The following is a 15282-nucleotide window of genomic DNA, read 5'->3' as shown; positions in this document are numbered from 1 at the left end:
TAAAAATTAAGACACGCAAGCATTAAGCATGGACAAGGAACGTTCATGTAAGCAGGGCTACCAGCCGTTGCACGTGTGAGGAACAAGTTTCATGTATATCTTAATATTTATTTAATTTCCTCATTTAGTGCCTGTTCAAAAATCTAATGGTTCGATCAGATCAAAAAAAAAAAATAACAAGTCTTTTTCTTCAAACTTCTATTCAGGAAATTGCACAAACAATCTCATTCTGATCGCTAAGTTGGCTGATCCCACAATAGAGATAGTCGAACGATCATGGCATCTTCTATTGGTGCACGATCCTATACTTCAGGACAACGTTTAGTGCTCGGGTCTACACGACTCCGTGTTACTGCTCACTCTCTGTCGTGCGCCACCACATATTCAGCTGAGCTGCACGAAACACTGTCAGTCCTACGGCAACTCTGTCTGTTGCACCGATACCCTTTCCCGCAACCCATATTCTCTCGTGCAGCCTCTCCAGCAATAGCCAATGCATCAAGTAAGATTTACATCAAGGATTATTATTGTGATAAAGCCGCGTCTACTCGAATTTACCAACCCTCGATGCAATCGCCTCATCATTAATGATTGCAAACTATTTAACATCTACAACAGGAGCCTTTAGGAGGCAAACCTACTCATCCTGTGCAACAGAGACAGCGAGATTACTAACAGATACACGAACACAGGCGCAAAGCGCCCGAGCAATAAACGAATCATTATCTCTTCAGTGGCCATTACCCCATAGCAGGACGAGAGAATATACAGTACGCATGAGATCACGAAGGATAGTTTATCTCCCCAAGTGGAAGCAAACAGCTATCGCGTCACAAGGATATGCAGAATATTCATACGACAAATCCACAACCGAACCAGTACACCCTTGTCTACTCGAGATCCATGGGTCAGCAGAATACAGCAACGTCGCATTGAGAGACGCTATCCAAGTTTTCCGTAAACAGTACAGGAATCTGGTCCTAAATGACCTCAAGTTTGTTCTAGAGCTGATTCAGGATGGCTCAAGTAATCAAGAAGAGTTTTGGGAGTATGTAGCAGTCCTCGTCCGACGATCTTTGCCTCAAATTAAGACAATATCGAAGACCGCTACCAATGAATGGCAAAGGACCCTTGCTTATGCTCTTCTCGAAGTTTATTGGAAGCAAAACCAATCTGTTTTTTTGGAGCAAGTTGAAAAAGCGTTTGAGCGGACAGCGGATCAGGAGACGAGTCAATCAAAATCACGGCCATCTGATGCAGAAATCATTGCTCACATTGTGATCGAGAGCTTGCTGGCAACATTTTATCCAAAAAGCGCGTTGGAATTGTATGATATGCTCAGCTTGCGTGGGATTGATATGCCACGTCGTATTCTCGCAAGCCTTATACGGATTGCTACCGCACAAGGCGATGACTACCAGCTTGAACGTATTGGCAATATGATGATTCGCCATGAAGAACTATATCAGGGCGCTCTGGAGTCTGCTACAACAAGATCAAGACCGTTCAATCGACCTTTGCTTATGTCTCCTAAGTTGATGGACGTATTTATTCGTGGAGCTTGCGAGAATCAGCTTTATGACTTGGCTAGAAAAGTTTTTGACCGAGGACTTGCTGCAGGCGAAAACTATCGCGTGATAACATTTACCAGAATTTTGAATTCATTTTCTGTCAAGGAGTTTGGATTTGATATCCTCTTAGCATCAGAGACTCATGAAAAGAGAACGGAACATATTTGCCGCCCAAAACGAACAGAAATACTTGGAAGTGAAGAGTCCAGCAAATATTCTCAATTGGAAAGGGATTCGTCTGTATTTGCGCCTAGTTCAATTGGTAGAAAAATCACGGTTGCTGAACCCCAAGACATTCAAAAGTACACGTTGGCAATGCAAGCACAAGGCGTCAAGCCTAATATGACTACACTAAATGTGCTTGTCAAACTCTATCTCGAGATGGCGCAATACAAGGTCTCCAATGCGCCTGCATGGAAAACAGTGTTCATTGACTTCAACCCGCTTAAACTAGAGCCAGATATCGTTACATATAATACTCTTCTCGCTTATTACGCGGCACACAAAGACCTATTAACCATGCGCAAAATCTATGATCATATGGCGGGGACACTAGATGGCGAATGGCTGAAATCAAGAAAAGCAGAGAGGCGGAGGAGAATTAACGATGCGTCTACCAATCAGGACATTGACCCGAGTGCACTGAATTCCAATATCATTCACCAGCCTCACAGTAATGACAGTGATGTCGCGGAAGAAATTGAAAAACTACCCTCAGAAAAGAGGCGGCCATCTCCAAGTCCACAGATGCGTTCACACCGCGACATTTACACATACAACATTATGCTTCACGCATTACTGCAGCATGCCGTTGAGACCAAGGACATTGCTTCGATTGGACAGTGCTTTCATGACATGGAACAAGATGGCATTCCAGCAGACACAATTACTTTCAACACCAATATTCTATATCATATTACTCGAGGGGATGTTTCTGCTGCGCTGCAGGTCTTTCGCAGCATGAAGCCAGTAAATAGAAAGGTCTCGATGCCTGCATTTACTGACGATCCGTGGGATGGCGAACGGGATTTGAGGACGTTCGGATTTAATAATGTTTCTCTCAGGAGATCGTCCAAGCCTGTCAGGTCAACGCCCTCTTATATTGGCAAACCCCCGACAGATGGGGCTATGTCAGGTAGATTGAAAACAGATGACTCGGTCCAGTCGCAACCAAACAATGAAACCCACCTATTGTCCACATCAATGTTAGAAGTGGACTCCCCACCAGCCCCAGATGTTGTCACTTTTACGTCGTTGATCAGTGGGTTTGCACATTTGAATCAAATGGACAAAGCAACCAATGTTTTCAAGGAAATGACGAACCAATTCCATATTGAGCCTAATCTCAAGACATACACGACACTCATCGCAGGCCTTCATCAAACTGGAGATCATAAACGAGCAGAACAGCTATGGGAAATTGTTGTCAATGGAAATAAAGCACCCTGCTCGAGAGTGGGTGGATATAATAACCACATAAAGGATCATGAGCGACAAAGTAATAACGAGTGCCCACCGACTGCAGGAGAAGTAGCACTTCAAGAAGATGAGAAAGATGAACGCCTAGAATATCAGCAAATGCTCCAGGGCCAACCAACAGAGCATTTAACTGTCATGGAGCGTCGACAAATTGAGACTCGATGTAAACTGTATAAAGAACAGCTGAAATGCTGAGCATTGACGCGACTAGACAAATAGATTTGATATATTTTTCAACCAATAACAGCTGCATGCGATACATGTGATGCCTGTAAACTAATTAATTGACATAAAAACATCATCACAACATTGTTGCTATAGTTTTATATTTATCTATTTATTTGGGTTATTCCTCTTTCTTTGCATTTTTATATTTCAGATCTTCGGACAGATGACAATGCAGTCTGGCCACGGAGCATGCGCCTTACCTGAATCAATGCTTCGTTTGGCTAGTGTTTAAAAGAAAAAACAAAAATCTGGTCAAATAAAATTGTTGAATCCACTTGTTGAATATGACTTTCACTGATTCATCGCTAATAGAAAATAGACGAATGTGCATACCGCAATCTTCGTAGTAGAATGATGATCTAGTGAACCGTCTACTGTGCTTTTTCCACGTGCAGAGGATGTGGTCAAGCCTGCCAACAGAATTCTCCATCCCTCTCTCATCTCAGTATCATACTGAGGATCAACCCAATAGCAATACCATCGATGTGACTGAACAACATCGAACGCAGCGTCATTCTCTTCCCCTTCATTCAGGTTACTGTCCGTATGCTTATCGACTTCACTGGTTAAATCATCACTGCTGGACCCAAAATTAGGTATACTAGGAATATAGGTGCATTGAGTGTGACATGCTGAACAGATCAACATCTTGCGGTCCCTCTGAGCCGTCCATCCAAAGAGAGACAGGATCAGAAGTTTATTATTTTCAATATCTGGAAACATGCCTTTCAGCTCTTCAACTTCAGCGTTTCCCTATAAAATCAACTCAATGGTCAATATTTGTTTTTTTTAAAAAAAAAAAAAAAAAAAAAAAAAAAAAAAGAGAGAGAGAGAGAGATAGTCATTATGATTCTTTCTTACTTACCAATGGATGCCGTATCTTCTCGATTAAAGGATCGCTTGCCATTGCTTCTAACTGGTGTAATCGATACAAAAGGTCCTCTCGAGCCTGCGACGGAGTTACTACAGGAAACTTGTAGATGTTGTCTATATGTGTAGCAAAGATAAGGCTCGTAAGATTGAATATGTTGGTTGATCTTTAAAAAAATAAATAAAAGAGTCCATAAGAAAACATTATTTAAAATGCTTGGCGTACTATCACAAGGGTGTGTCTTCCATGGGCATGTGGATTCATGATTATCGGTAAGCATCGCATGAAATTTTGATCCTAAAACTAAGGATTAAAAGACCTCATTGAATCAGTTCATCATAAAGCTAAAATAATGTTAGCATTGCAAAAAAAGAAAAGTACAAGTACCTTCGAGGTCCGTCTCTTGTAGGAGATCAAACATTTCCGAATCATCGTTTGATGTACCCTCCACATTATCTACGGTCATGTCCCCATCACCCCTGCTCTGCTCATAATCCGTCTTCACAATGACTACCCCATTACACCCTCCACAACACTCTAGTCTATCGTCTCCTTGATTGATCCACCCACGTTTAGCACACTCAACAGCATTGACTGCTTTAGGCTTGTCGAACCATGTGGATGGCTTGAATGTCTTCAAGCGCTCATGAAATTGATCTCTGGACCAAGGAAGATACCTTTGTTTGTTGGATTTAAGGGAGCCGACTACTGGCTTCTTTGAGGATGGTACGGCTGTAGGCATATATTTTGATGATAGATGATGAACGGGTGCTTCTGAGTAACCGGACTGAGTTGCTGATGCACTGGCTGCGATTGAAGCTGCAATAGAATCTTCCAACGTCGGTCGCGAGGTTGACAACCGTGAGAGTTTATCCAGTACTGATGGGCGAGGTGGTAGATAGATTCTCTTCTTAAGCCCTGCTGTGACAGTTACAGTTGAGGATGGCTGATCATGCACATGGCTGGCATCTGCTTCGCCATCTTTACCACTGATACCTTCAGAATAACTGGTGCCATCATTCGTATCGCTTGCTAGCTTTCCTGCGAATGACTTCTTGTTAGGGTGAGCAAAAAGAGAATTGAGTAATGCGAGTGACTCGTCAACCTTGCGCTTGGTATCCATGACTGATGCAATAAGGTAAACGAATGCCTTGCTTTTCTTTTCTGTTGTAAAAAAAAAAAAGATGACGTGCATTATCAGAAAAAAAAGCTTAAATGTCTATACTATTAATAATATATACATCCAAATGTATACAAAATATAAATGAACTCATTCAACTCTCCTTCTTCTCCTCACCATCTCTCCTTTTCTTTATCTCATCTCACGATTAGTCACTATGGATGAGTTTGCAAAATTAGATCGGAAAACACTTGGCTATGACAAGACAAACTCGCTCGCCATCATCATCGGCTTAGCTTTCATGGTCATCTTTCGGTTTATTGGCTATCTTGCCGCTAAACCACCCAAGGTCTCAGCTTTGGGGAAGAGTGGTTTCTGCATCGTAGTCCTGGGTGATATTGGTCACAGCCCACGCATGTTACTTCATGCTAGAAGCGCACTCGATGCAGGCTGGAGAGTAGATGTCATAGGCTATAAAGGTAGGTACAGATCTCTCTTATTTTTTTTTCCCCCTTATAAATCCTTAATTGTTGATTGTGTCTGATCAAAATGTAACATGTGCGAATTAAAATATCGTCCATGCTTGCTAATTACCCATTGCCCTTCGTGCTTAATATGCTCAAATAGGGTCGCGTTTGCCCGAGGACATTGAAAACCATCCTTCGGTCCAATTCCATTTCTTGCAAGAGCTTCCCCGTGTTGCTGAGAATATGCCACGCATCTTTTACTACCTTTATGCCCCTATTAAAGCTGTACTCCTTGCCTTTCAGCTCTTTATCGTCGCCATGTTCCAGGTCGCTGCACCGGAGGTCTATGTTGTTCAAGTAAGTCACACAATTGATTTAAGCAGAAGTATAAAAATCAGAAAAAAAAACGATCCGATCGCAAACAGCTAACACCCTTATTTGTCAAACTGTAGAACCCTCCCTCAATCCCTACACTTCATGTAATGCAGATCGTCAACTGGCTTAAGCAACGTCACTTGGTCATTGATTGGCATAACTATGGCGCTTCTATAGTTGCCAAGCGTTTAGGTCAAGCAAGTATTTTCACAAAATTAGTAGCAGTATACGAACGTATGTGGGGGTTTAAGGCTACCATTCACATATGTGTTAGTCGGACTATGGCCCGTGACTTGCTGTACAAATACGAAAAGCGTGGAAAAGTCATCACTTTATACGACCGAGCCCCCGAAAGCTTTCGTCAGCTGAATGTTAATGAAATTCATACTGTAAGGAGTTATAATATTGATTGAAATGGCACATTATTGCATGCACTATCTTACTTTGGAAGATTTTTTCTTCTCTCTTTTTTTATGTGTTTTGGTGATCATGACAGCTCCATAGTAAACTGAAGCTTGAAAAGCTAGTTCAAGAGCAACTATCGAGTGAGTCTTTCTTGCCCACAATCAATGCCAACCAAACCTTGCTGACTGAGAGAAAATCTGCAGAAGAACCTGCCACATTCCGTGCAGACCGCCCTGTCTTGATTGTCTCAAGTACCAGCTGGACTGCAGACGAAGATTTCCAAGTACTTTTAGATGCCGCCAAGCAATATGATGATCTATCGAAGCTTGAGAACACAGAGAACAACAAGCTGTTCCCTAAGCTCTTATTTGTTATCACCGGAAAAGGACCATTGAAACAGTACTATGAAGAAATTATCAGCAAGGCAAACTTTACGAACTTACGATTCATTACGACATGGCTTGACCCCGAGGATTACCCCTTACTGCTCGGTACGTTCATTAAACCTTACTTGATTGAATCACTCTTTTCTGGTCTCAGCTCAATCATAGCACTAAATAACAATGTTTTTTCTGATGCTAGGCTCTGCTGATTTGGGTATTTCATTACACACATCAACTTCAGGTATGGATTTACCAATGAAGGTCGTTGACATGTTTGGCTGTGGTCTTCCTGTCTGTGCCTTCAAATACCCAGCACTTTCGGAACTTGTAATCGCCAAGGCAAATGGTCTGATCTTTGAAAATGCTAATGAATTGAAAAGTCAGCTGGTGCATCTCTTCAGGGGCTTCCCCTTGGCTACGCCCGAGACACATATTCAATTGCAGCGTATGAGAGATGTCATTAAGACGACCTTTCAATCAACGAGGTGGGAGCAGAACTGGAACACAGTTTTGCTACCCTTACTCCGGAACCTGGATAAGACCTGGAGCGACTCTCAGATGTATGCAGAGAACCCTGTCTACGGCTTGGGCCCACGCTATGATGTCGAGTCTAATAGTGATGAAGATTTTAAGAGTGAGGAGTTGGAGAGTGAGGATGAAGCAAATGACTGAACACGGAGGGTCATGCGTAAGAAGAGAGGAGCATTACATATCTATCAATATTACAATCTAATGTCATAAATCGGAGATTTAAAAAAAAAAAAAAAAAAAATACTTGCCACATTCCTATGTGGAGAAGCAATACTTCGAGGGAGGTGAAGAGCTTCGGGCCCATGGAATCAACCTTTAAGGGTTTCTACGGCCTGTCTATAGTCGAGAGACAATTGTTAAGCGTGTATTGCTACTCAATTTGAAATGACGCACAAAGTTGATATTCCCTATCTGAAGCTCTATCGTGAACTTGACGTAGGTGAGCTGAAGGCGGCATGACCCACTTCTAGTCAGACTCAACAGACGGCATAGCTTAGCGTACGTGGGGACCTTATTGATATCATTTAACAGAACAACGGCATGGCGCCCATAGAGTAAGTTCCTTGAGGCCTTTTCTGAAGTCCACCATTGTCGTGGCCACTTCCTCCCTTCGACAGGGCTCGAACATATCTGCTGGAGCAGAGGAAGTGGAGCTATCCACGACAAAATGTTTCTGTGTATGAGCGAGTTACCTTTTAAAGGCTATCCGAAAAGGTTAAAATTGCGCACATAGGAGGATCGATGGAGTATGCGCGATATGCTGGATGATGAGTAAGCGTGGTAAACGTGGAAAGATAGAAAGACCTTGACTTCTCCTTGTCATGCTCGGAAGGTTCGACTGGCTGGATACCTTGATGAATCTTTATGAATTTATAGCTGAATCACTCCTAGTCTGGTCCCTTCTTGGGATATCCACACCAAATAGTCGGCATGTAGTTGTCGAAAGATTGCCTCTTAAGGGCTCTTTACCGAGGCTTCAAGGGCTGTTGGCGTCTATCATCTTTTGCAAGTTTTTTGCAAGGCAATATAAAATGTAGGTTTCAGTAACACTTTGTATAAGAAAACAATTCTCTTTGTATAGTATACCTGGTGGCATAAAAAATTTTGGATACAGAGCTAAAACTATGGCGACAACCACGAATTAGATAGAAGTCCATTTTGCAAGTATTTGAAAGGAAGCTTTCAACTTTGATGAATACAAGACACACGGCTATATACCTCGATGATCGATTTAAGACTGGTCACAACATAGCCAACGTCGTCCGCGGTCATCTGATACACCAACAGCAACCCCTCTAGCTTCAGCCGATAGACAAGGATGGAGCATATCTATGGATGAAAGGCAGTTGTTCAGCACGCGCCAAACGTCAAGCACCATTTGAGGCTGGGGAGGAATTAAGGAAATCCACCTATAGTTCTAAATTCGTTAAATTAGTGTAAGCAAAAACGCATTTAGGAGTCGGCAATCTTTCACAGTCACATTTATGACGTATTTTGAGAGAGGTTTGCGCTGTCCTCACTGGATAACGTGCTACAAATGACATGGAGCATTTCCCCTCTTGTCGCGACTTGCTCGTGGTTTACTATTCAACACGATATATCTCCAGCTCATCCTTGCTAGCTTTGCGTATCTCGCATTTGCCTTGTCATCTTAGAAAATTAAGCTGACTTTTTCAAAGCGAAATCTGGAAGATAATTACTGGTTGTCAGGAAAATAACCAGATTGGATAGTGAATTGCTGCACCTCCCTAACGAGCATCACAGCACAATTGCAGCCATGTCGGCTATACGGGAAAAAATGCAAGAGAAATTTGCATTGTTACAGCAGATGAAGCGGGTAATTAGCTTTCTCTTGCAAGTTAAAAAAAAAAGGGCGAGCTCCCCAGTATTATCTGTTCAACTGCCTATTGTGTCCTTAAGTTGAAAAGTATTGCGACTTCTCCTAAAATGCTCGTCTGTGGAATAGGAGAAGGAACTTAAAGAAGCCAAGGCAAAGGAAAACCAACCTTTTGACATATTTGCCTTGGCGGGGGTCAAAATCCCCATAACATCAAGTACATCCGCAGGAAGAGGACAGGGTGTGAGTAGTCGTAACGACGGACAGCAGTCCGTAGAACGAAAACTACGGGTAGACAAATCAGTAGCAGTGACTCAGAGACCTATTGTGGCTGATATCATTAGCCGTCGATCCTCTCAATCTTCCTCTTTAAAAAGTCCAGGAAGAACGACTGAAGAAGCATCGATAGTACCATCAACCGAAAAAAAGCTGAAAAGGTCTTCTATGGCCACACGCAACACATCCCAAGTCTACGAACAGAATGATAATCAAACTGGGCCCAATCATGTAATCTCATGGAAGCGCATCATCTGGCCATTTTGCTGTATGATACCACAAGTAAACAATTTGAATGAACTAATCTTTTTATTATTTTGGGCCTTCACATACCAGAATAATAACGCTGGTACAGGTCGTAGTAGACAACTTTCAATTGACTCTACAGCTTCTACATTTAACTATTCATTTGCTGAGAGCCCCACCACCGCCACTCCTCCGACGCCTATTGCTTCTCCCTTGAACGAGAATTCTAGCAAACAGGATCTGTCAGATAGCTTACAACCACAACAGACGCACAGTGTCCAGAGTTGCACTAGTGTGGACGAAAACGAGGAGATGGTCTTGAATGTATATGGTCGCTCGATTCCTCGCTCTCGCTGCCAATCTTTAGACGCTGGTTCGGAACTTGGATGTGATAGCGCGTAAGTCGGGTCTACTTCATTATCTAATAGGCATCCATTATGATTATTATAATGAAACCATGAGAGAAGGGAAAGAACTCATTCTGGCGTAATTTGTATCATTTCGTTTGCTCCACTTTCAACCAAAAAAAAAAAAAAAAAAAAAAAAAGGCAACAGCGAAAACGAAGACCTGAATATGAAGAGGAATACCAGTACTCGCATCGTCGTTTGGACAGATATGAATCACGGTATCGTTCGCGTTCTCGTTCGTGCTCTCCCAAACGTCGTAATAACAGACGCTCACGATCCCGCTCAGTCAGTCCACATTATTCATACATACAGGAAGGAGACCTTCACTATAATAGAGGACATGAATATGACCATCGGAATAGGCGTCCATATTATCATAACGGCCAACCTGATAGGCCATACACTCCTGGGTTAGAGACAGATCCTTTTGTAGCTGCAAGTCACTCTCTAGATATTGCTTTTTATCCTACGAAGGTTTATGTGGGTAACCTTCCAGAGTCAGCATCTCTCACCAGCCTTCGAGTTGCTTTTCGACCATTTGGTGATATTGACGACATGAACATTGTTGAAGACAAAGATTACGGATTTGTGACATTCAAGGAACCTGAAGCAGCACAGCAAGCTTTGGAAAAAATGAATGGGGCGGTCTTAGAAGGAACTGTGATCCGAGTTAACAGAGCCAAGATCCCGGAAAGGAACCACCATGGCTTTGCAGGCGTAGCTTGGATGGATGAGGACGGTGAACTCACGAGGATGGAAGAGGAACAGCATAAACAGGCTGCTGCAATTGCGAAACCCTTTGCGCCATCCTTACTTCCAAGCCCCTCTGTGTCCTCGTCCTCGTCCTCGTCCTCGCCTGACCGACCCACCCGCACCATCCATCAGCTTCCTCCACGACCGCGGTCACCAAAACCTCCTCTCAAGCCTGCAAACGTACTCCCCCCTATTGGCACAGACCCGCGCGCGGTCATTGTGGCTCGTGGCGGTGGACGTCAGATATTAAAATACGACGATTTGTAAAAAAAAACTTTATTTCCTCACTTGAGAAACTTGAGAAGCTAGTATGGTGGCCTTCACTCTTTCGATGTGTATATTCTTTTTTCCTCTACATTAGTCTGTACAGCAGGAAGATGAGCTTTTTTTACACCTGATAGGTCGAACAATAAAATGTAACAATATTCGTGCTACTGTTTTATTGGCGGCAAAATCGAAAAATATGTTTTGATGACGATAGAGGAAGATGAGAAATTTCTGACTTTGTAGAAGTGGGCAAAGAGAGAGAAAGAGAGAAGGCTCCCGGCTTGTTTAGGTGCTTGATCCTGTCCTCGCTATTGAGAGATAGCCTGTCATGTTGAGAGACTTAGACTGCGACAACTCAGAGCCAATTTATACGGGTTTGCTGTTAACAGAGACAAAGTGATATCCGACTATGAGGAGCATGGCCAGACAGCAAAGACCGTTGGCGAATGCAGTGAGTTGGTTATCGTCAATCATCTATTTAGGAGAAAAAAAAACACGTATGTATGGACTGTGAGTTGGATGAACAAGTGATGGGCAATTAAGTGAACAGGACATGGTGTTGACAACAGCACCTTGTATGTTTTGTAATGTAATGTATATAAACCAGTAAAAGAGATGAAATAAGGACAAGATGAAAGAAACCTCACTTTTTTTTTCATAAGTGGCTTACTTCTAGTCTAGTCTGTTAAGATCCTGTCGCGTGTTCAATGAAAAAAAAATATTGCTTTTTGAAGACTACGAGACAATGGTTGGCATGGCTAACGCAGCATCACCATCTGTCACAATCTTGATAAACACATCCTCTAGAGTCGTCTGACTTAGCCCCCAGTCCTCAATCGCTGGGAATTGATCCGGACGTGACAGATACGAAAAGATCTTTGAAAGCTGACCATGGCCATTGACATACTCCTGATCCTGATTCAGAAGCTCGATCTCATAGGTAGATGCGTTCGTAAATTTGTCGACTCTTGTGTATTTGAAACTTTTCAGGACTTTGAGCTCTATACTTTCACACGCCTCCTGTAGCTTTCCAGGCTTGGAAGAAATATTCAAACGGAAGCCGGATCCATATAGTTCCTTTAAATGCAATGAAGTACCTATGCATCTCAAGCGGCCTGAAGTCATGATGGCAATCCTATCTGAGAGAATATCAGCTTCCTCCATCGAGTGAGTCGTCAGAACAATGGTCCTATTGGCTTTGACCCGGTTGACAATGTCCCAGATCACGCGGCGGACAGCTGGATCCAATCCTGTGGAGGGCTCGTCCATTAAGATGACTGCATTGTCGCCAAGCAAAGAAATGGCGATCGACACGCGACGCTTCTCACCGCCACTGAGTCCCTTGACCTGACGGTCACGGAAGCTCGTTAATGATACAGAAGCTATAGCAAACGCGACAGCCTGCTGTTCAAGGTGAGGAGGGATACCATGCAAACGTGCATAGAACAGTAAATGATCGGCGACAGTAAGGTCGCCCCAGAGGATATCGTGCTGTGGGCATACACCGATTTTGGAGTGGATGGTTGGCATGTCTGTCCGGATACTGGCGCCCGCAACATAGGCAGTTCCAGAAGTTGGCTGATAGAGGCCTGTTAATAGGTGAATCAATGTAGATTTCCCTGCACCATTGGGGCCGAGCAGACCAAGTACTGTATTGGGCTCAAGGCCGAATGAAAGACCCTTGAGTGCAGGGTCAACCTTTCCAGGATAACGGTGAAATAAGTTTTGAATGATCAAAGGCGCCTTCGCGGGATCATAGTACGAACGAACACGCTCGCGTTCCGCATAGACATCTGCATCTGCACCTTCGAGTATATCTTGGTCACCCTCTGCTGCTCCATGGTAAGAGGCCTCTTGGTGAGTCGCAAGTTGTGATTCAATGCTTTGGATCTGAGGCGTATCACGCCTTTTGAAAAAGAATGATACTGGGAAATGCCATGGTTTCTGGACGCCATACTCTGTTGGCGCAACGGCGTCGATGTAGCTGTTAATATAATTGAATGGTTTATTGAAAATATAAAATTAGCATAGAAACATGTTGCGATGCTAGATTATCTCAGGACGAATACACGTCAAAAAAAAAAACTTACAATGTTAAAAGGACAAAAATAATACTTTCACCTATCATCAACACCACACAGTTGAATAGGGTGGTTCCTACCGCGAAATCCCTCCATTTCAATGGATACAGTCCGTTGATCCTGCTTGAGCTGGTGATACCAACCGATAGAATATTAAAAAATGAAAAGCTTGGATGTATGAACCAAGCAAAAGGTTTACCATCTTGGAAGATTTGATCCGAAACACTGGTCATGATACAAGAAAAGGCCACAAAGAAGTAAACCACAAGGACCGCACGGCGTGTACGAGAGAAAAATGTGGCGAGGAGGAAAGCCAAGGTGGTTTGAATATGGGCCCAAAGAACAAGTAAAAAAATGACAATGATTGGATTTGTGCGAAGGATAAACTGGGATGAAATTGCAACACAAGTGAGGCAGAACACGAGCGATAGGATTAGCTGCATGGCTATAAACTCGACATAATGAGATAGATAATACGATGAGGCCTTGAGTCCGTTCTAGTTGAAAAATTCATAGGCACTTATTAGGATCTGATTACCTTACCAAAAGTCAACATTCTCTTTTTATTTTGCTCTTACCATTGCCATCATTATGCGGTGGCGATCTTCCTTTTCTTGGACCAAGATAGATACAAAAGTCGGTAGAAGAAACGACAGACCAAAAGGGAAGAGATAAGCTGACACTTGGTTCAATGACTGTCCTTCCAAGGTGCTCGTGCTCCACTCTTGCGGCAACGCGCGTATACCTTGTGAGAGCACGTATTTTCCAGCGTGTTTGATTTTCACCGTTGCGCTCGTCAACTGTGTCATTGTGATTATCTGTCGTACTCCCGAAGATAGCGCCTCACTGTACATACTATTCCTCGTAGGAGGTTGTCCAAGCTGCATAGTTAGTCTGACTCTTGACTGGTCAATGTCCAGTTCTTCATATGAAACTGCACCAAAGGGCATATTCCGGGATGATAGACTCCCATATGGATTTGCTCCTAACGTAGTGATCAAGTCTACAATAGTCTTATCCATAGCCTCTTGGCTCTGTTGAGGTAAAAACATCTGTGCACTCCATGATGTGTAATATGTACGAGGATCATTCGGATTATCCACTTGCCGTCCCTCGAACGCTTTCATATAGCGAACAGGGATCGCGCCAAAAATACCAGTTCCTGGTATAACACCAGGTGCGCTCGAATTGTAGAGGATACTGGCATTAGATGGAGGCCAGTATTCGGATTCAAAGTAGCGGCTTTGGCTAGAAAAGTTACCAAGTGCCTTAGCGACCTGATCGTTGGCGGCAGTATAGTAAACTGTTTGATTAATAGGCCAGAAGCTAAAATAGGCAGGACTGCGGTCGGAAAAAGGATTCTTTTCTCTCCACTTTTGTTGCAATTCGCCTAAGCGTAACCAACCCAGTGAAGGGGGAGGTATGTAATAACTAAGCATAGTAAAAAAGGGAAATAAGGCAATAAAAAAGCAGTTCAGGGATTGGGTGGCTAGTTAGAATCATAAATGGAAGAAATGATAATGGAAGTCAATATCAGCCTATAAATCATTGTTATCTGGTTTACCTGTCAGGTTGTGCTAGCGCTTCTGTGGAAGCGTCCTCATATGGAGCTTTTGAAGGATAAGGCTGACTAAACCATCGGACGCAAGGCGTGGCTTCACCGGCTAGTCCCGTGTTTCTATAGAGCTGCGAAGGATACCATGATGTCTTGACAATGTCTGTACCGGGTTCTGGGAACCGCACTTTATCTAACTGGAAACCCAGGTCTTCCTCTCGATTCACCTCGTTAGCGCAGAAACGTACAGTACCAGTGTATCCAGAATGTTTATCACCTCCCATCATGACTGAACTAGCAAAGCACAGCACGACAAGGAGTACAGGCCAGATCACCAAACAACACATATTTGACACCCTCTGGCGTCTATGATAAGTGAGAGTACGACGAGCAAGGCCTCGAAATTGGTACCGGATTGATGGCTTCACA

At 43.2% G+C, this 15282-nt stretch overlaps 5 protein-coding genes across 5 annotated transcripts; 3 read left to right on the top strand and 2 right to left on the bottom strand.

Annotated features, from left to right (window-relative positions):
• Positions 1 to 776: 776 nt before the first annotated feature.
• Positions 777 to 3245, top strand: BCR41DRAFT_375475 (hypothetical protein; the record flags this gene model as incomplete). Its single annotated transcript, XM_022026956.1, has 1 exon — positions 777 to 3245. The coding sequence occupies one exon, from the start codon at positions 777 to 779 to the stop codon at positions 3243 to 3245; it is 2469 nt and encodes an 822-aa protein (XP_021875836.1).
• Positions 3246 to 3401: 156 nt separating this feature from the next.
• BCR41DRAFT_364010 (C3HC zinc finger-like-domain-containing protein) lies at positions 3402 to 5305 on the bottom strand. Its single transcript, XM_022025984.1, has 5 exons — positions 4537 to 5305; positions 4375 to 4452; positions 4144 to 4265; positions 3612 to 4031; positions 3402 to 3499 (listed from the first exon to the last, which is right to left on the bottom strand). Exons 1-5 carry the CDS (start codon positions 5270 to 5272, stop codon positions 3419 to 3421), a joined length of 1437 nt encoding a protein of 478 aa, XP_021875835.1. The 5' UTR covers positions 5273 to 5305; the 3' UTR covers positions 3402 to 3418.
• Positions 5306 to 5570: 265 nt separating this feature from the next.
• BCR41DRAFT_401781 (hypothetical protein) lies at positions 5571 to 7571 on the top strand (the record flags this gene model as incomplete). The annotated part of the gene is made up of 5 exons (XM_022029249.1): positions 5571 to 5748; positions 5897 to 6093; positions 6189 to 6500; positions 6608 to 7007; positions 7099 to 7571. The coding sequence occupies 5 exons, from the start codon at positions 5571 to 5573 to the stop codon at positions 7569 to 7571; spliced, it is 1560 nt and encodes a 519-aa protein (XP_021875834.1).
• Positions 7572 to 9711: 2140 nt separating this feature from the next.
• BCR41DRAFT_375472 (hypothetical protein) lies at positions 9712 to 11217 on the top strand (the record flags this gene model as incomplete). The annotated part of the gene is made up of 2 exons (XM_022026955.1): positions 9712 to 10187; positions 10560 to 11217. 2 exons carry the CDS (start codon positions 9712 to 9714, stop codon positions 11215 to 11217), a joined length of 1134 nt encoding a protein of 377 aa, XP_021875833.1.
• Positions 11218 to 11952: 735 nt separating this feature from the next.
• Positions 11953 to 14107, bottom strand: BCR41DRAFT_314194 (P-loop containing nucleoside triphosphate hydrolase protein; the record flags this gene model as incomplete). Its single annotated transcript, XM_022021168.1, has 3 exons — positions 11953 to 13201; positions 13308 to 13795; positions 13877 to 14107. The coding sequence occupies 3 exons, from the start codon at positions 14105 to 14107 to the stop codon at positions 11953 to 11955; spliced, it is 1968 nt and encodes a 655-aa protein (XP_021875832.1).
• Positions 14108 to 15282: the final 1175 nt, after the last annotated feature.

This window comes from Lobosporangium transversale (assembly GCF_002105155.1).
Source record: "Lobosporangium transversale strain NRRL 3116 chromosome Unknown BCR41scaffold_68, whole genome shotgun sequence".
Taxonomy (NCBI): domain Eukaryota; kingdom Fungi; phylum Mortierellomycota; class Mortierellomycetes; order Mortierellales; family Mortierellaceae; genus Lobosporangium; species Lobosporangium transversale.
This window is presented reverse-complemented; position numbering and strand designations above follow the sequence as displayed.